The 21,631-nt window shown below is 41.0% G+C and overlaps 1 protein-coding gene across 1 annotated transcript in view; it reads right to left on the bottom strand.

Annotated features, from left to right (window-relative positions):
• Nucleotides 1–270: 270 nt before the first annotated feature.
• FH (fumarate hydratase) overlaps nucleotides 271–21,631 on the bottom strand; it is a 160,299-nt gene continuing 138,938 nt past the window's right edge. The window contains exon 10 of the mRNA XM_030196382.1: nucleotides 271–481. Within this exon, the coding sequence (XP_030052242.1) occupies nucleotides 339–481 (143 nt within the window). The 3' untranslated portion in view covers nucleotides 271–338. The remainder of the gene's footprint in view (nucleotides 482–21,631) is intronic.

Below are 21,631 nucleotides of genomic sequence, written 5' to 3'. Positions count from 1 at the left end.
CAGGTTTTCAGGATATCCACAATGAATATTCATGAGAGAGATTTGCATGCAGTGGAGGCAGTGTATGCAAATCTCTCTCATGAATATTCGTTGTGGATATCCTGAAAACCTGACTGGTTGGGGTGCCTCCAGGACCAGGTTTGGGAACCACTGCTTTATTCTTTAAAGACATTTTAAGCAAGCAATCTTGTGTTCTCTTAGAAATTGAAGAAAATGAAGTCAATACAACATGGTACCATTTTACTAGGAAATATGAAGAATGACCATCAATATGTACACAGCAAAATATTTTATTTTTACACCATTTCTTTCTTTTATGGTAATTACACTTAATTACATCACTTAGGGCCCAGCATCTCTTTGGGTTTTACCCACTGGTCAAACTGTTCAGATGTAAGATACCCAAGCTTAATAGCGACTTCTTTGAGTGTTGAACCTTCTTTGTGAGCTGTCTTGGCGATCTTGGCTGCTTTATCATATCCTGTGATTAAAAAACAAAACCAAAATACATATAATAGAAAAACTGCATTTTTTTTAACAGTGCCATAAAAAACACTATTTTGGAAACAAGACAGTAGCTAGAGGACAAAAAATTACCACCCTTGAATATGAAAAATGTAACATCAATCTCACAAGAAAAGAGAAATGTTAGCTATATGCTGGGCAAATATACACACACTAAAACTTTCAGGATACATACAGCTAATATATATCTGTACTTAATCTTGAGATCAATGTTTAAGAAAACTTATCTGCATTCTAGTGTAAGATAAAATGATAAGAACTGTTCATTCCCATCTTGTTTAGCAAGCCACTAGGAGAAGAAAAATATGGATTGGGTTCATGTACAAAAACAAATACCACCTTAGTTTTAGAATTAATACCAAAGTAAATGAGTCTATGGGCAAGCTAGTTATATCTGTGGGGCAATTTTTTACACTGTGCTGGAAAAGAATTTAGGTTGATGATATGTTGAAACCCTCTACTCAGTGTGCAGAAGCAGCTAAGAAAGCAAATAGAATGTTAGGAATTATTAGAAAAGGAATGGAAAACAAACTGAGATTATGATAGTGCCTTTGTATTGGTCTATGGTGCAACTGCACTTCGAATACTGTGTGCAATTTTGGTCACCTCATCTTAAAAAGAAGAGATACAGTGGAATTAGAAAGGGTATAGAGAAAGGTTATGAAAATGATAAAGAGGATGGGAAGTGATGGAGGTCTATTATAAATTACTAGTAAAAAAAGGCCCGTTTCTGAGACCAATGAAATGGGCGCTAGCAAGGTTTTCATCATAGTGTGTATGTTTGAGAAGTGTGTGTGATAGTGACTGTGTGAGAGAGAGAGAGAGTGAATGTGCATGTGTGTGTGTGACATAGAGTGAGGCTGTCTGTGTGAGAGTGTGTTGGCTGGCTGGTTGTTTGGTTGGCTGTCTCCCTCCGACGTTCAGGCTGGCCGCCTGCAGGACACGAGGGCAGGGCAAACACTCATGGGCAAACTGATCTACACCACCACAGATTTAGAATGTTGGGACTTATGGAGGCTTCATTAGAATGTTGGAGGTGTGTTTTATATAGAGAGATAAGAAAATCCTGAGTGGAGTGGAATGGGTAGACGTGAATCGCTTGTTTACTCTTTTCCAAAAATACATGGACAAGGGAGTATGCAATTAAGCTAGTAAGTAGTAAATTTAAAACAAATCAGAGAAAATATTTCTTCACTCAATGTGGAATTAAGTCCTGGAATTCATTGCTAGAGAAATGTAGTAAAAGCAGTTAGCTTAGCAGGGTTTAAAAAGGAATGGCTAATTTCCTAAAATGAAGTCCATAAGCCATTATTAAGGGAATAGCCACTGCTTACTCTTAGGATAAGCAGCATAAAATCTATTTTACTTTTTTGAGACTTTGCTAGAAACTTGTAACCTGGATTGGCCGATGCTAGAAACAGGATATTGGGCCTGATGGCCCTTTGGTCAATCCCACTATGACAATGCTTATGTATTTGTCTGCACAACTTTTACCTGTGGATTTTGAACTATTTCTCAACAGGAAAATTATGATACTTTCCCCTTAGAAAGTGTCCAAGTGAAAAGAACCTTCCTAGATTTGCATCTGCTATTTCCAGGGGAGACAATGGGCAAAGTAAGCAACCCCCAGACAAAACTCTATGAAAATGCTGATAAAACTATGCATATTGTTACACAATGCAGCTACTTTAATCACATCCAGGTAGCACAACATTCAAACAGCCCTCTTACCCAAGTAAATACTTTTGAAAATTATCCTCTTGAGAGAGTTAAGCAATATGACTTTGAAACAAATTTTGTTCAAACCACTGAAAGGTGAAAAACCTGTATCAGGTGCAGTAGGAAACACTGAGACATGGAAATGCTTGATGCTTTACTGGAATTACCAAATCAAACATCAATATCGGTTTCTGCACTTCTCAACAGTAACATGCTGTGCCTAAATTTGTGTAATACTATGGATTTATATATCACCTTCCATCCACAAAGGACCTCAAAGTATTACATGAAAGTCAGCATCAACAGTGCAGTGAAGATGAAATAACTTTTTCTCTATTACTTTTATGCTAGAGCACTGACAAGAATGAAAAAAGCAGTTAGTTACCTGTAGCAGGTGTTCTCCGAGATCAGCAGGCATATATTCTCACATGTGGGTGATGCCATCCATGGAATCCAGTGCAGACACTACCATAGTGCACTATCACTTTAAACCTTTGAGGCAGTGTCCCCACCGTGAATGAGTGGGTGCCTTCCCGCCCAACACTTGAGCACGGGACCAGCAGTATAATACTTAAGCTAAGAAGACGACTCCATGGGGAGGAGGGAGGAATGTCAGAATATATGTTTTCTGTCCTCGGAGAACACCTGCTACAGATAAGTAACTTTGCATTCTTTGAGGAAAGCAGGAATGATATTCTCACATGTTGGGCTCACTAGCTGAAAGGCTCACAAATAATGAACCTGGTAACTGAGCCTTATGGAAAAAAAGGGTTGGAGGACAGAGATGACATTCAAGTAGTAAAAATATTTTGTAGGACTGCTTGTCCAAACCGGCTATCCTACTTAGAATGCTGCTCCCGATAGTACTGAGCAGTGAAGGTGTGGACAGAGATACAGTCAGCCAGTCAAGTCAAGATACTACATTTGGTGATGGGAATCCCTAATCCAGTGGTTCCCAAAATGGTCATGGAGGCATGAGAATTTTGCATGCACTGCCTCCAATGCATGCAAATCTCTCTCATGAATATTCATTGTGGATACACTGAAAACCTGACTGGCTGGGGTGCCTCCAGGAACAGGTTTGGGAACCACTGCCCTAATCTGTTAGGGTTGACGGAAACAAAAAGCTGGGAGGTCTTCTTATGAGGTTCTGTACGCTCAAGATAATATGCTAGAGCACACTTGCAGTGCTGCTTCTCCAGGATGAGAGTATGGCTTAGAGAAGATGGCAGAAACTCTGATACCACCTTTGGGAGGAATTTGGGGTAGGTTCTGAGAACAACCTGGTATAAAGTGGGTCTGCCACCAGGGCTTGAAGTTTGCTTACTCTACTAGCAGAAGTCAGTACTATTAAGAACAATACTTTATATGTAAGGAACTTCAGAGAACAGGAATGGAGTGATTCAAATAAAGGTTTCATGAGAGCTGTGAGGATGACATTGAGATCCCACGGCACAAGAGGTGGTTTGACAGAGGTTTAGTATAAAATAAACCTTTCGATGAACGGAAACTGGCCTATTATCAACCCTAAAATGAAAAGCACTACTGGCATTCAAGTGTACTCAGACTGAGTTAGTTTTGAAGCACCTAGCAAAGGTTGAGTTCTCTGACTGTACACCAGACGGAAAATCTCAACTTGAAAAAGTAACGTTTCTGCATAAGTGGTTTCCTAGAGGCTAGGAGATTTAAGGAATGTAAGTTTATGTCATCAAAAACTAAGCCAGCAGGGCTAGAGAGAGAGGGTCTGGATGGAGGAGGGACCCCTTCTTCCGTGTTATTAGGGGTAGAAAAGGATCTAGCCTCAATGGTTCCTTGCACAATAATTCTAGGAGGAGGAGGAGGAACCAACTTTGACATGGACAGAAGGGAGCAATTGAGATTATATTCCTGTGGTCTCGATGCAGCTTGAGAAGAGTTTTCCCAATGACAGGCAGTGGGGAAAATATATAGAAGATCTGTTCCCCAATGGAGCAGGAAGGCATCTGGGGCTACACAGTTAACAGAACAGATTCTGGAACAAAAGAGAAGCTTGTTGTTCAGAGGAAAAGCAAAAAGGTCTATCGCTGGGGTCCCCCTCTGCAGGAATATTTGACAAGCTTCAGGCATGTTGAGGGACCACTTGTGAGGTTGAATGACTCTGCTTAAATTTGTGTGCCACAGCATTCTGTTTGCTGGTTAGATAAACAGCTCATATAGAGATATTTCAAGGTGCTGTCCAAGTCCATAGCTAGATTGCTTGTCAACAGAGGTTCCTCCTTGATTGTTCAGGTAATATGTTGCAACCTGGTTGTCTGTGTAAATGAAAATTATCTGATTGAGGATGCAGTCTTGGGAAAGTTTTGAGGGTGTTCCAGACTGCTTGCAATTCCAGGGGATTAATATGTTATCTCTGCTGCAGGGACTAAGAACCCTGTGAATGGAAACTATTGAGATGTGCACTCCAATCTACCATGAAGGCATCTGTAGTGAGGACTTTGTGATGTGGAAGGGGCTGAAATGGAAGTACCCGGGTGAGATTCTGGGGAACCATCCACCACTGTAGAGTGTAGCATAGCTGTGGAGCTCTATTGCATCATTTAGAGGGAGCTGAAACAAGACTCTTGGTGGATTGGTCAGGAGGTCTTTTTTTCCCCCAACACAGAGTGTAACTGTGGTGGATATTTAGCCCCCAATTGTCTGAGATTATGAGCGGCCAACTCTGTTGAAAGAAAACCAGTTTTCCTTCCTACCAGTAGGTTGCTTGGCACGGACAACTGGACAGTGGCAATACTCTCTAGGAAGGACTCAAAAACTGGGTTATTGTTTGGACTGAGAAGAGGTCTGTGACTTCTGTCCCTGCTGCTGCCACAGATATGAGTGTTGGGGCGTAGAGGAGAAATAGGAGTATACGCTTAGATGTATAGAAATTAGAGTGCTGAAATCCTCATGTAAATCTTCTAGAAAGAAGAGAAAGTAAAAGATTGTAGTCTGGAAAGAGTTTTAATAGTATCTTTATGTTTTTTTATTGAGGTTGCCACTCAAGTGACATCTGCTAGCCATTCCTGGACTGAAGATTTGAGATCAGAAGCACTTAGTCAGGAAAGACATTGCATTGCTACTCCTAAGGCGGATATGCGGGAAGAGATGTCAAAGGTCTGTCTTGACAGGCCTTGCTAGATATTTACAACAATCTAGAAGTTTCCAGTGAAGATGAGAAACTCATCAGCTTTTTCATAAGGAAGGAAGTCTGCAAAGGAGAGAGTACTCTGTATTAGAGACTTCAAGTAAATTGTGGAATAAAGTTGATAATCTAATATGCAACTGATTAGCATAGAAACTTGAAATGTTTTCCAGTCCAAAGAGTCTGATGTTCCAGTTTCTCTGCCTGGAGGAGCATAAACAAGAGATATGGCACTGCCAGTAGGCTTCAGAGCAGATTCCACAACTAAGGAATGAGGTAATCACGTTTTTTCAAACCCAGTACGTCTGTATTCTGTACACTGTATCAATTTGGGGGGGGGGGGGGGGGGGAACTTGCACTGTTAGTGGAGTCTCCCAGTTTTTGATCAGAGCATTCCTCATAACTGTATGATGGGGAACAGTGATTCCCTGTCTAGGACAGTCATAATCTAGAACCTCAAAGAGCTCTGAATTAGGTTTCTCTTCAATCTCTAATTTGAAAGGTACAGCTTGGGTTATCTCATGGACAAACCCGGGAAAGGATATACTTTCTGGAGGAGACTTACGTCTCTCAATCGGCAGAGAAGGGTCAGATGGAATGCCATAGGACTCCTCAGCTGAGAGGTCCTGTGGTTCTTGCTCAGTCTCCCACAAGAAGTATGAGTTTGACTTTTCAAAGTACTCCTCTTGGGAAGTACATGAAAGAGAGTGTGTTGACTACAGCATTGGCTCTGTATGGAAGAATGTTGAGGCAGACAAATATCTAAGGCTGGAGAAAGCTTCTCTGTTGATGTATCCATCAGTTGGGTTCGTGGTGCCCCCGATGGTCAATGCCAAGCCGGTGTACAGGGACCTCTCCTGTTACTATCTCTCTGATGTACCTATGAGCTGGGATGACGCCGGCACAAGCACCCTGTAAGCCTGAATAGACTGCATATGCAGTAGCCCTAAGAGCTCCTCCATGAGCATAGCCTGGATTTTCTCCTGTAGAGCAGGGGTTATATAGCCTGTGCAGGCACAGGAGATCTCGAGGACCTCAAAAGCTCTCATTGAAAAATAAGTGGTAGAGAAGGAAAGCGGTCATTGCAGCATGGATGATTCCCGTGCATTGACGATGTCAATGCAGGGGAAGTGTGGGTACTGTGCCTGGCGGGAGAATGATGGTGAGCCTTCTTAGGTTTTATACACTGCAGGTCCCTCGATGCATGCGGTATCAACGAGAAGAATGTGCGATCAGTGCCAAAACCCCTGCCATGCTCAATGCCAATACAGAATGCTGGACTCCGCAGGCTTTAAGTGTCATCTTTCGTATGTGCAAACAGAGGTCACACTGTATGCCCCAGTGCTCCGGACCCAAGCACCAAACACAACAGTTATGAGGGTCTGTGCCTGAAATGGTCCTATTGCACAGAATACACTTTTTTAAAGCCACTCAGCACCCTTGTTAACAAGGAGAGAAAAACAGTTGACACAATATTAAGAGGCTCAATGGCCGGGGGAGCTCAAGTAATTCTGTACCTGAAAATGATCGATGCTTCCCGATCAAAAAGAAGAGCTCAAAAATTTTAAATGAAAAAGTAATTTGAAAAATCCATAAATTGGTTAAAATTAAAAAAAAAATATGAGAAAAATATCCTGAAAAATGGAAGACACCAAAATAGAAAAATTTGACATGCTGAGGAGAGATTAGAAACCCAACCTCTGTGGCTCAACGGAAAAAGTTGGACTACAAGTCCCACGTTCAAGCATTGGGCAGGAAGGCATCCACGCATGCCTGTTGGGGGCACTGCCTCCAAATTTTTAAGTGACAGTGCGCTATGGCAGCGTTTGCATGGGGATCTGTGGATGACATCACCCACATTTGAGACTATCATGCTTGCTTGCCCTCGGAGAAAGGGAAGGTATTTACCAGAGATGGCTCAGCAGCACAGTGAACTGGTTTATATGAAAGTGACATGTGGTATATTAATGGCCACTGTCTAGACAGAGAAATGAATTAACCATATGTCTGAAGGAAAATGGCTGAAACAGTTACTTGATCTCATAGTACAAATCTGCAGGAATAGCTGCACAAACACTGTGCCCTGACTTTTATTCTTTAAAATTATCTATCGAGGTTATGTGTGGCTGTCAGCAAAAAAACCTCTGTGAAAATTTAACAGAGATTAAATTTGGTTAAAAAAACCCCTCAGGTTTGAAAATGGGCCAGATCACACCAGGGGCTATGAGAAATTAGCTCCTCCCCATCCCCCAACCCAATTGCCTAATGCATTTTTATTGGAACAGCTGCAGCTTCTGCATCATAGGAACTTTGAAACACTGAAATACAACAGGGAATTCCTCCAGTTAAGCTCCTATGCCCCTCTTCTCTATTCTCCTGGTCACAGATACCCACAGAAACAAAACACAGAGGTACTGGAAGAAATTCCACGAGGCATGCTCCATGTTTCTCCACAACACACCTTTCACCCAAAGCCATTATGCCCCTATCCTTGTTGGACTAGTTCTTAATGATTCAGATGTGCATTCCATTTTCTTTGGCTGCTTTGTAGGCTGACACCTGGTGAATGAACCCTGCAGTTTGCTGTTGGTTGCTATGTGTACTGCCAATTAGAGGTTGAGAAGCAATACCTATTGCTGTAGAACAGTGGCATCCTTTCAAGTTTATTTAAAACTTTCTACCCTGCCTAAGGGAAAAACCATTATAGCAGCTTACAATCTAAATTAAAAGGGGAAACTTACCAAGACAAAACGGAATACAAAAGGAAAAAAGGAGAGATCTACAATATAGACAGAAAAGAGTGGGCATAAAAATATATAGGGACATTGCATTTGTAGTCAGAGCCACAGTAGAGAACATCAGGTACCAGAACAGGCATAAGTATAAGTAATTCTATTGCACCGCAGGAAACGCATCTTTAAAAAGAAAGGTTTTTAAGTCTGATTTGAAGTTTTCAATGAATTTCCCTATAAGTGGGTACATGAAGACGCTAATGATATGCTGACCTCAGGACACGTGCAGGAACATATGGAACTAGATAACGTGCCAAATAGTGTGGTTCATTGGAAGTACAAGTTTTAAATACTAGTATCAGAAATGTATATGTAATGTGCTGTGTTATTGGTAATCAGTGTGAATTTATCAAGTGTAGTGTAACATGGTCAAATTTTTTAAAGCTGTTAATTACTTTAATAGCTGTATTTTGTACAATTTGTAATTGCTGGCAGTCCTTAAGCGAAGACCCATATATAAAGAGTTACAGTTATCCAACTGACTTATTACTAAAGAATGCATGAGAATATTCAATGCAGGATAGATCAAAGACTGAACAGATCTGATTAATCTAAGCCTATAAAAAGAGCGTTGCACAACCAATGATATCCGAGAACAAGAAGAGAGATTATTATCTAGAACAACTCCTAGAAGACTAACAGACTGTATTAAAGAGATGGAGGGACATAATCGAAAGGGACGCCCAAGTTTTGTTGAGGACGTCCTCGCAAAACGTCCCGATGGAGGGACAGGGAAACCCGTATTATTGAAACAAGATGGACGTCCATTTTTCGTTTCGATAATATGGTCGGGGACGCCCAAATCTTGAAATTTTGGTCGCCCTTAGAGATGGTTGTCCCTAGACTTGGTCATTTCTGATTTTCGGCAATAATGGAAACCAAGAATGCCCATCTCAGAAACGACCAAATGCAAGCCCTCTGGTCGTGGGAGGAGCCAGCATTTGTAGTGCACTGGTCCCCCTCACATGCCAGGACACCAACCGGGCACCCTAAGGAGGGGGATAGAGGGGAGATGCTAGAGAACTGGGGGGGGGGGGGGTAAGGACCTTGAAGCCCCCCCCCCCAATCTCCCAGGAGAGAGGGATGCACAGCTGAAGGTTTGCCTAGAGCATCAGACAACCTTGGTCTAGCCCTGTCTCTGTACCTTTCTAGAGGTGCAAGAAAACAAAAAAGTAGGGAATATCCAAAGTACAAACCAAACCTAGAGGCAAATATGAAAATAATGCAAATTTATTGAGTATCAGAAATTAAACAGACTCAACACCGGAACCATGTTTCAGCAATACGATGACTAAACAGGGGTGATCAGACCTGCACACAGTACTCTAGTGATTATGCCATGGTTCAGTACAGTGGCATTATAATCTCTGGGATTGATACTTTATTTATGTATTTATTACATTTGTACCCCACATTATCCCACCTATTTGCAGGCTCAATGTGGCTTACAGAGTGTTGTTATGACATATTCATGAGAGGATAATAGATATAGTTGGTGGTAGGACGAAGATATTTGACTTTGATACTCAGAACTATTTAACTGTTAGAAATATGCAATCTGTCCCTAAAATCGAGTGTAATACCGGAAGACTGGAGGGTAGCCAATGTTACTCCGATTTTTAAGAAAGGTTCCAGAGGAGATCCGGGAAATTATAGACCGGTGAGTCTGACGTCGGTGCCGGGCAAGATGGTGGAGGCTATTATTAAGAATAAAATTGCAGAGCATATACAAAAACATGGACTGATGAGACAAAGTCAGCACGGATTTAGTGAAGGGAAGTCTTGCCTCACCAATCTAATGCATTTTTTTGAGGGGGTAAGCAAACATGTGGACAATGGGGAGCCGGTTGATATTGTATATCTGGATTTTCAGAAGGCGTTTGACAAAGTGCCGCACGAAAGACTCCTGAAGAAATTGCAGAGTCATGGAATCGGAGGTAGGGTATTATTATGGATTAAGAACTGGTTGAAAGATAGGAAGCAGAGAGTAGGATTGCGTGGCCAGTATTCTCAGTGGAGGAGGGTAGTTAGTGGGGTCCCGCAGGGGTCTGTGCTGGGTCCGTTGCTTTTTAATGTATTTATAAATGACCTAGAGATGGGAATAACTAGTGAGGTAATTAAATTCGCCGATGACACAAAATTATTCAGGGTCGTCAAGTCGCAGGAGGAATGTGAACGATTACAGGAGGACCTTGCGAGACTGGGAGAATGGGCGTGCAAGTGGCAGATGAAGTTCAATGTTGACAAGTGCAAAGTGATGCATGTGGGTAAGAGGAACCCGAATTATAGCTACGTCTTGCAAGGTTCCGCGTTAGGAGTTACGGATCAAGAAAGGGATCTGGGTGTCGTCGTCAATGATACGCTGAAACCTTCTGCTCAGTGTGCTGCTGCGGCTAGGAAAGCAAATAGAATGTTGGGTGTTATTAGGAAGGGTATGGAGTCCAGGTGTGCGGATGTTATAATGCCGTTGTATCGCTCCATGGTGCGACCGCACCTGGAGTATTGTGTTCAGTACTGGTCTCCGTATCTCAAAAAAGATATAGTAGAATTGGAAAAGGTACAGCGAAGGGCGACGAAAATGATAATGGGGATGGGACGACTTTCCTATGAAGAGAGGCTGAGAAGGCTAGGGCTTTTCAGCTTGGAGAAGAGACGGCTGAGGGGAGATATGATAGAAGTGTATAAAATAATGAGTGGAATGGATCGGGTGGATGTGAAGCGACTGTTCACGCTATCCAAAAATAATAGGACTAGAGGGCATGAGTTGAAGCTACAGTGTGGTAAATTTAAAACGAATCGGAGAAACTTTTTCTTCACCCAACGTGTAATTAGACTCTGGAATTCGTTGCCGGAGAACGTGGTACGGGCGGTTAGCTTGACGGAGTTTAAAAAGGGGTTAGATAGATTCCTAAAGGACAAGTCCATAGACCGCTATTAAATGGACTTGGAAAAATTCCGCATTTTTAGGTATAACTTGTCTGGAATGTTTTTACGTTTGGGGAGCGTGCCAGGTGCCCTTGACCTGGATTGGCCACTGTCGGTGACAGGATGCTGGGCTAGATGGACCTTTGGTCTTTCCCAGTATGGCACTACTTATGTACTTATGTACTTATGTACTGGGCAGGAGAGGCTCATACATGATTAAATAGCAGTCAGGACATACTACTACTACTAATTATCATTTCTAAAGCGCTACTAGACGTATGCAGTGCTGTACACTTGAACATGAAGAGACAGTCCCTGCTCTACAGGACATAATATGCAGTCTAGTTTTATTCTACTGCAAAATGGTTTTGCTAAACCATCTTATAATGTGCATCATATAGTCAGTGAAATTCATGATTAAGTCTTAAAATGTTCAGACAATGTAGAAAGTGACAAAGACTTCTCTAGTCTGTGAATGTCATATTAGCCATCATTAACCCTAACAGGCTAATATTTTAATGTATAGGTACAGAAAGCAGATTTAAATGTGCCAAATGTTTTCCCTGCTGTCTTTCAAGTTAGATTGAAAAGGACAAAAAGCAGTGCCAGGTAAATTTGATACTAGTATCACCCTTTCATTATGGTCACATTACAGTGGCTTAGAATTGGCACATAATTTTTCTATTTTTCTACCAGAGAGGATGGAAAAACCTTTTTTCTAAGCATGAGTTTAAAAAAAATGCATAGTTGAAATACCCAATTGTGTTGTCTTGCAGACTGACAGAATTTATTCTTCACTCTAATTACTGCCCCTCTTCTGTGCAAAGAACAATAAAAGTACATTCAATGAGGTGTGGCCCTTATCTTACTAATATAAGCCTACCAGTGCACATTAGTATAAAAGTTAGCTCTTAGCTTCTGCCTGCCATACGGAACTGTTGTACTGTTGACCCATGTGTATAAAACAAAAGTGAGAAAAACATGTGGAGTGCTCCTTTGTACGCTTCTGAAGACGCGAGAAGATTAATTCCCAACATTTTCAACTCATCATGTTTTTCTTATATTGATTCTTTTCTTTTTTATGTGCCTACCACACTGTATTCCTGTTCATTGAGGATGTCGTTATCGTTCCTCCCCCCCCCCCCCCCCCCGAGCTCTTTGCAGTTATTCTATCCATAGGCAAAACAGTTCCTATTTCTTCATCCTCTCCTTTAATACATGCTAATTTTCTCCTTTCTTGCAATCTATCTTGTGCCCTTAACTGTCACTCACTGCAGAATAAACACTTCTTGATTAGAGATCTTATTTTGACTTATAACCTCTCCATTCTATGCTTAACAGAAATATGGCTTTCTGATACAGACACTTTTTATTTACAACAGGCAACCCCACCTGGATATTTTCCTTTGCTAGTAATCACGCTTCTGGGCATGGAGGTGGCACAGCTCTTATTTTCTCATCCAAATTTTCAGTGTCTAAATGAGCTATTAATTTCACACCAATTGTAGATGTGTTACACTTTAAAATTAACACTACTGTTCCTTTAGATGTTCTAATTATCTACCATTCTCCTTCTTCTACCACCGAATGGAACCACCTATGATCCTTATGGATTGACCATTGTATGTATAATAAATATCCTATTATTTTTGGTGATTTTAATATTCATATAGATGCTCCTTCTACTCCTTTATCTCATGACCTCAGCACTTTGCTTTCAGACTTAGACTTAAAGCAACATGTAATTGGCTCTACACATAAGGGTGGTCATACATTAGACTTGATATTTTCTGCTACCATACTTGATGCCTCAATACGCTTGACTTCTGCTTATCCCCTTCCATGGACAGATCATTCTTTACTGAGCTTTCATTCCCTGAAGTTTCTACTACAAAGCGTATCTCTTTTAGAGATCTAGGTTTGGTTTCTGCTAATTCTCTTCTCACAAGTTCTACACTAGACCTTGATTCATTTACAGTTAAATCGATAGATGAACAAATTGCTTGCTGGAATACAGCCTTTTAAAAACCTATGATTTATTAGCACCATTAACTACTAAGTCAAACCAGACAGTCAAGCATCATACGGAACCATGGTTTACATCGGACCACCAGCATGTCAAACATCAACCACGTCAAGTAGAACGGAGATGGCATCAATCTACCTCTCCATTACTTGCTAACTATAAATCCCTAGCATCAGCATATAAGAAATGGCTACTTGCTGCCAAGAAGATTTCACAGAAAAATGTACTAAAGCACCAAATATTGCAATTTTATGTAAAACTCTTAGGACACTTACTACCTATTGCTTGCCTTTCCGTAGTTCTCCTACCTCTCTCCCGACAGCCCATGTACTTGCACATTTTATGAAAACAAAATCATGACCCTTTGTCAATCCATTCAATCAAATAACAAGAACTCTATAACAGGTCGTGCTACAACTTCATCTTCTTTGCATCCTACTTCTTCATTGTTCTTGTTTCAATGCATCACTCTATCATCTTTCCAAGTCCCTACTATTACTGATTTATATCAAACTATTGCCACAGTCGTATTACAATAGCACCAACTGATCCATTACCCTTTATTATATTAAAAATAATTATTGCCCACATTTAAAATTCGAAAGTGCATCACCTCTTCAAGCAAAGCTTCACTGGCTCCCCATCAAAGAAAGAATAAATTTCAAAATCAACACAATGACCCACAAGATGATACACGGTGAATCCCCCCGGCTACATGAATGATTTGATCGACTTCCCTGCCAGAAATAGATCTATTTCTTCACGAACTTATCTTAACCTATACCTTCCCAATTGCAGAGGAATTAAATACAAGACCTACTATGCATCCAGCTTCTCCTTTTTGGGCAGCCAGCTTTGGAATGCTCTACCAAGACCTATATGATTAATTAACGACTACTTGCCCTTTAGAAAAATGTTGAAAGCTCACCTCTTTAAGCAAGCCTACTCTAATGTTCCAACCTAATCTTACCAACCTCCATGCCCAATTCTGTTCTGACTTAGATACCGACCTCATCATTGGTTTTACTTACCCCTCCTCCCCATTCCCCCTGTACGCATCCCATCCTTCTCTTCTACATCTCCCCTTTATTATATCCTTCCGTACTCCTTTCCCCCCAACTATCCTATCCACCCTATTTTATCCTAATCATACATTATCAAACTCAACTTATCATACATTATTCAAGCTCAACTTCATAATGTTTCACTACCGTTTTGAAATTTCTATTATAAGACTTTGTATTTCGAATTACTATGTAAGCCACATTGAGCCTGCATTGTGTGGGAAAGCGCGGGGTACAAATGTAATAAATAAATACATTTATACATTTTTCTACACTCTGTGATCTGCGTGACATTTCTCTGACCCTTCCATCAGAATTATCAACTTTATCTCCTAACATTAAAGATCTCACAATATCAACTACTGATCCCGTAAATTACTGACTTATCGCTAATCTTCCATTTGTGACCAAAATCATTGAACACATAGTTTACAGACAATTATCTGACTTTAGTATCAACATTCTGCAAACAGGTTTCTGCAGCCACCATGGTACTAAGACTGCACTGCTAGGTATTACTACACTAATTCGCACTTGTATAGAGATAAGAGCAAACTTGTTCTTCTTATATCTTTAGACCTTAAAGCAGCATTTAATCTTATAGATCATTCTATTCTACTTAATTGGTTGTAGGAGAAAGGAATTGTTGGTAACACATTAGATTGATTTACTTCATACTTGAAGAGCAGAAGTTAAGTTCTTTCAGATAGTATTACCTCTGACCCTTTCATGATTCCATCAGGAGTACCTCAAGGTTCATTACTTTCTTTGACACTGTTCAATATTTTCTTGGCACCTCTTCTTACTTTAATACAAACTCTTGGTCTTACAGCATTTGTATATGCAGATGATATACAAATCCTCTCTCCACGTGACTCTTTAAAGCATGATGAGATTTCGGAACTTAATACAATACTTCAATGTATTAGTACATTATTACATGTTAATAAACTCATTCTGAATCATCAAAAGTGCAAATCCATTCTTTTCTCCAATCAGTGTCAATCTGTTCTCTCATCACCTATTTTGATAAATGGGCTGACTATTGGGCTCATTTTCGAAAGAGGAGGACGCCCATCTTTCGACATAAATCGGAAAATGGGCGTCCTTCTCCCAGGGTCGTCCAAATCTTTATAATCGAAAGCCGATTTTGGACGTCCCCAACTGCTTTCCCTCGCAGGGACGGCCAAAGCTCAAGGGGGTGTATCGGAGGCGTAGTGAAGGCAGGACTTGGGCGTGCCTAAACACATGGACATCCTCAACCCATAATGAAAAAAAAAAAAGAGCATCCCTGACGAGCACTTGGATGACTTTACCTGGTCGTGTTTTTCTTACGACCAAGGCACAAAAAGGTGGCCGAAATGACCAGATGATCACTGGAGAGAATCAGGGATGACCTCCCCTTACTGCCCCCCCCCCCAGTGGTCCCTAACCCCCTCCCAACCCTCAAAAAATATCTTAAAAATTTTTTTTTGCTAGCCTCTATGCCAGCCTTAGATGTCATACTCAGGTCCATCACAGCAGTATGCAGGTACCTGGAGCAGTTTTAGTGGGTGCAGTGCACTTCAGGCAGGCGGGCCAAGGCTCATCCCCCTCCCTACCTGTTACATTTGTGGAGGAAACAGCGAGCTCTCCAAAACCCACTGTACCCACATCTAGGTGCCCCCTTCACCCATAAGGGCTATAGTAGTGGTGTACAGTTGTGGGTAGTGGGTTTTAGGGGGGGTTTGGGGGGGGTTTGGGGGGCTCAGCAGACAAGGTAAGGGAGCTATGTTCCTGGGAGCATTTTATGAAGTCCACTGCAGTGCCCCCTAGGGTGCCCGGTTGGTGTCCTGGCATGTGAGGGGGACCAGTGCACTACAAATGCTGGCTCCTCCCATGACCAGAGGGCTTGCATTTGGTTGTTTCTGAGATGGGCATCCTAGGATTCCATTATCGCCGAAAATCAGAAACGACCATCTCTAAGGTAGACCTAAATGTTGGGATTTTGGCATCCCCGACCGTATTATCGAAACGAAAGATGGACGTCCATCTTGTTTCGATAATATGGGTTTCCTCGCCCCTTCACCGGGACGTCCTAAGAGATGGGCGCCCTTAGAGATGGTCGTTCCTGTTTGATTATGCCCCTCCACGTATATCATTAAACTGTGCCAAGCTGAAAGAAGAATGTGATCAAGGCAGTTAGTACAATAAGTTTGAAAAAGGGTTTAGACAAGTTCCTGGAGAAAAAGTTCATAAACCATTATTAGACATACAGGTTTGGGGAACGCACTGCTTAACTTTCAGTAAGAATAAGGAATGGCCTACAACTTGGGATCTTGCCAGATCATTGTTACCTGGATTGGCCACTGATAAGAGACAGGATGCTGGACCTGACAGATCTTTCTATGATGTACCCTATGTGGTCAGAGCAAAGAACTAGCCACTTTTTATGGAACAAATGTTTCATGGTACTAGGGTAGATGATGGCAGATTAAACAACCACACCCAGTCTTCCTTTCTGGTTCTCTTATAATTTTGGGTGGATAAGCACATTAATTCCCATACTTAAACTAACACCAATTTCCCCCATGTCTTTTGTCCAACGGTTTAACCATATTCTCACAACTGCCCTCCAACATGTGTCCCAAGCATGCCTGAACTTTGTTACAGCATCAGACTGAACTATCTCTGCCAAAAGGCAACTCCAGACATCCACTGCCCTCTCAGCAAAGCAATTCTTCCTGACATTTCCTTTGAAACCAGCCTGTAGTATGTGAGCATAAAGACCAATTGCTCACCACCACTGTGATATTCTGGTAAGGAGAGATATGTTGTAAATGGCGGTGCAGGGGGTTCGGTTTCAGCTGAAACCCGAACTCAGATTTTGAATCAGTTTCGGTCAGCCTCTAAACTTAAGCCCTTGCCTTTTCTTCTACTCTTTGCCCTCACTTACCCCTTAGCACTTTGCTTTCCATTTGTCACAGTTTCGGTTGCTACTGCCTCTGCTTTCAGGCTATTCCAGACTTCTACAAATCCTCTAATATTTTCTTATACTTCCATCCTGCAACTTATGACTTCCTGTCCTTTAATTTCCTTTTCTATACAAAACTTTCACCCCCTATACTTTATATATCTGCTTTAATACAAGGGGAAGCAAGTGTTACTTGTGAATTGTGGCTAGTGTTGTATAGAATACAATATAAGGTTTTGACCCTCTTTTATCAGTATCAATCTGTTCTCGTGTACTTGTCACAGGCAGTAAGGTTGCATAGACCAGTAGGACACCCAAGATCTGAACATGCAAAACAACTCTCAGTATCATTATTGTCTGAGATATATTACGTAGAAAAACCAAGGGGCCCTCTTACTGAAGGGTTAGCGAGCGGAAACAGGCTTGCCGCACGCCAATCTGGATGTACCACTGGGCTACCACAGCAGCCCGGTGGTAATTCTGGCACTACAGAAATTTATTTCTGTATTTTTAATTGGGCCAGGTTAGCCTGGAAGCCCTTACCGACACCTCAATGGGTGGCGAAGTGCTCCTCCTCTCCAAAATAGCTGTGCGCGCAAGTGCAAACTTACCGCCAACCATTTCTTTTTTGGCCTTTTTACCCTCTGTGGTAAAAGGAGCCTCTACATGCAGCAAAAATACACACTGCCGCTATCACAGGGCCCCTTTTAAGCAACTTGGTAAAAGGGCCCCCAAGGTAGCTACCTTTTCAGTAGCCAGGATGCTACACTGGAAAAAACTCCCTAGGTATATGCAGTTGTGTACAACTTTGTTGCAATTTAAAAAGGCACTGAAGACCCATTTATTTCTGCAAGCTTTTTCTAGCATATAATGGTGTTGATTTATCAGTTTTTAGATTGTATTTTGTTATGCTTTGTTGACTATGTGGATTTTATGTATGTTTTAACTCTGAGCTCAACTGTGTATGTAAAATGGGCCTTCACATGCCCCGCTGTTGCCTATTAAGATATTTCATTTCTATTGATGATACTGTATCATATTTGTGTTATACACATGTCCTAATGTGCTGTTTTAAAGTGTATGGTACTGATACTGTATCATATTATTGCTATTATAATTTGCCTAGTCCCCTAGTTTACCTCACTGTTCTGTGATTTATACCGTTACTAGAACTATAAACTGCTTATTCCCTGCTACCTATGCTGTATATTTCCTTGGGTGCATCTCTTCAGAAAGGTGGTTAATAAACCTTAATATACAACATTTATGCTCACTTGTATGTATTTCTCTCACCTGTATTTCTTCTGTTCTTATCATCTGGTATCAATTTTGTAACTGGTTTCTTATGGTGGATAGTTTTGTTTTGCAAATCTTATCTTTTCAATAAAAAGTTTGAACTAAAATATATATGTATGACATTTATTACTGTCTTTCTAAATGGTTATTTGGTAGTATCTCTATTTACCCAAATATTGAGAAGATTCCTAACCAGAATGAGTCCTTTCAGGAAACATCCATGAAGAACTAGCTTAAACACTTTAGTCAATATTACGCTGGCGGAGGTGAGTGTTTTTCTTAAATACTGACCACTGCCAGCTAAATTAGACCTCAAGAGTCGATACCAGGCCATGTTTGGACACTGGCATGGAATATTCAACTCTGCAATGGCACCTGGAAATTATGTGGGTATGGCCATAATTCAGTGCCATACCCCTATACTTAACCAGGCAAAGTTAGACCACCTTTCCTATAGTAGATGCCCATTTTTCTTTAGCTTACCAGCAGTGCCCACATTACTCTCACCTCTACCCGGATTGCACCCCCAGACCACCCTAGCACTAACTGGACAGCGTCGTCGCAGTCAAAACTCACGTTCTGCTCCTCCTACCCATTTAAAACATGTTGAATATCTTCCCCTTACTTTACAGTAGAGATGTTTTTGGAAAAAACTGATAAAACTGAAAAGTAAAAAGCCACCACTCCCATATTGCAATTCACCCAGGAGCTTGAAAGACCTTAAATATAAAATATCATACCTACCAAAGATAGTTGTTAATCTTTCACTAAAAACAGCCTTAGTGCCAGAGGACTAGTATTCTGGCGATATAAAACCGTATTCTGGCGATATAAAACCAATCTATTAAAAAGGTTCCAAAAGTGGCTGAAAGAGGGATGCAAACCAACAAATCTGCCTTCTGTTCCTGGCAGACAGTCTAAAGCCAAAAAAAAAAAAAAACTTTAGCTAAATAAGTAGATATGATATATTGATGCTTCTGTAAAGTGAAGTCCTGTCTTACTAATTTGTTGATACAGTTGGAGGGTTTCAAAAAACACATGGCCAAATGATATGGGAAGAGGACCACTTCCTTAGAGGTGTGTCACACTTGCTTGAGGCATGTGGATTATTCTGCTTGAACAGCTCAGTTTGAACATGGAGTAAGAGGATTTTATTTGAACGCTGCCTGCTGTAAAGAGGATTACTGCTCTGCTCAATGAAAAGCCTTACTATATTTCATTATGCTTCCATTCACTTCTCTGTTGATTCAATGCCAAATCATGAATGCAGACAAAGCAAAGCAGAAAGAACATGGAGGTGTTCCTGCTTGCCCCTTGCAGAAAAAAATGTTTTCTCCCGTACCTTTCTTGTAATCAATGCCCACTTTTAATTTTTACAACAATCTAAAGGAAAACAGTTTGAAGCAATATTTTAGCAGCTAGCCTGAAAACTGGCTGTGCTTCAACGCTCTGGAACAGGAATGTGCCTCTTTCCACAGAAAGGATATGCATTTACTCAAAATGACATGAAAAAATCCGAAGTTTCAAGTGCTTTCCCTGTGCTCTTAATTGTGAACACTACTGCTCCAATAATGTGCATTATTCCTCAAGACTGAACACTATTGCCCAATAATGCACACTGTTTTATAATAAGTGTCCTACTGCCCTATTTCATTTTTCATGTCATTTAAGCATTTACAAATTGCTTATCCAATATTCTTAAGAGGTTAACAACATGTGCTTACATAATCCTTTGAAATAAAACACAAACAGTTACACAGAAAATTCTATACATGGTGCCAAACAGGTGTTACTTCTGCACTAAATTTTCAGCGTAAAAAAAGTGTTCTGACACAAGGTGCTGAAATGGGGCAAAAACAGCAGATCTGTGCGAAAACACACTTACGCATCCATTTATAGAATAGTGCCTAAGAATATCTGCACAGGTTTGCGAGGGGGCGTGGCCATGGGCCTTCCCTTGAAATGAACACAGTGTTAAAGAATAGAGGGAATCCATGCCCAACCTGTGTGCCAGGATTTACACCTAGTTTCAGTTGGTTTAACTCTTCACACCCAAAGCTGAGCACAAATTACAGCACTGTGCACTATTCTATAAAGGACGCCAATCCCAGAATTCCCATTACAGAATACCGTTCAGTGCTGATTTTTGAGCGCCATTTATAGAATTTCCCCCTTACTCAATATAAACAAACCATTAATACATTAAAAAAAATTAAAATGCGAAAAAGCAACATAAGAAATACATCAGTTTCCACAAACCTGCTGAACTAGATACATTTTCAGTGTATTGAACAATAGGGTGCACTAGTACACAACAGTACGCACTATTAACACTTGTCCACAAAATGGGGGGGGGGGGGGGGGAAAATACCCCCTCCACCCACAAATGAAAAAAAAAATCCTGAAAACAGAGGAAACTAAACAAAACAAAAACTTCTGACCTAAACATCCTTAGAATACAGTACCAGTACCTGGGAAACATCACTGCAGGAAATTTACTTTTTATTTTCAAAGAATTTCTTAAAACTAGGTACTCACATATACATGCAAAATACTAGCACTTATACAAAAGGACGTACACTTACTCGCAAAAGTGCTACAGGGCACCAAAGCACTCAAGTGTAACTCACATGGGGTGAGGAGAGGCGTATACAATGGAAGAGCATTGGGCAGGACATTGGTAGGGGTCACAATTATGGGCGTAACTTACGAAATACTGTAAGTCACCTTTGTTCCTGTCCTATTGACACAGTCACAATTACACCAGGTTGATGAATAGTGTAACTACAGGGTCCAAAACAAAACAGGAAAAACACCTCTATGGAGAGTCCAAGGAAAGCAGAAAAGTAGAGAGGGCAAACATGAGCTTCAACGCAGGAAGTGTTGATCAAATCACCTTTACTGCACCAGAGACCAGACATTGGGCTGTGTTTCGACGAAAAGAACTGCCTGCCTCAAGGGTCAAGAATTCCACTGCAGGCAAGACAAGGAAATTTTCAGTGCCTGTGGTGATATAAGTACATAAGTATTGCCACACTGGGACAGACCAAAGGTCCATCAAGCCCAGCATCCTTTTTCCAACAGTGGCCAATCCAGGTCAGAAATACCTGGCAAGATCCCGAAAAATTCAATATATTTTAAGCTACTTATCCCAGAAATAGCCGTGGATTT

This window comes from Microcaecilia unicolor, chromosome 3 (genome assembly GCF_901765095.1).
Source record: "Microcaecilia unicolor chromosome 3, aMicUni1.1, whole genome shotgun sequence".
NCBI lineage: Eukaryota > Metazoa > Chordata > Amphibia > Gymnophiona > Siphonopidae > Microcaecilia > Microcaecilia unicolor.
Note: the sequence above shows the minus strand (reverse complement) of the source record. Positions and strands in the feature narration are given on the sequence as shown.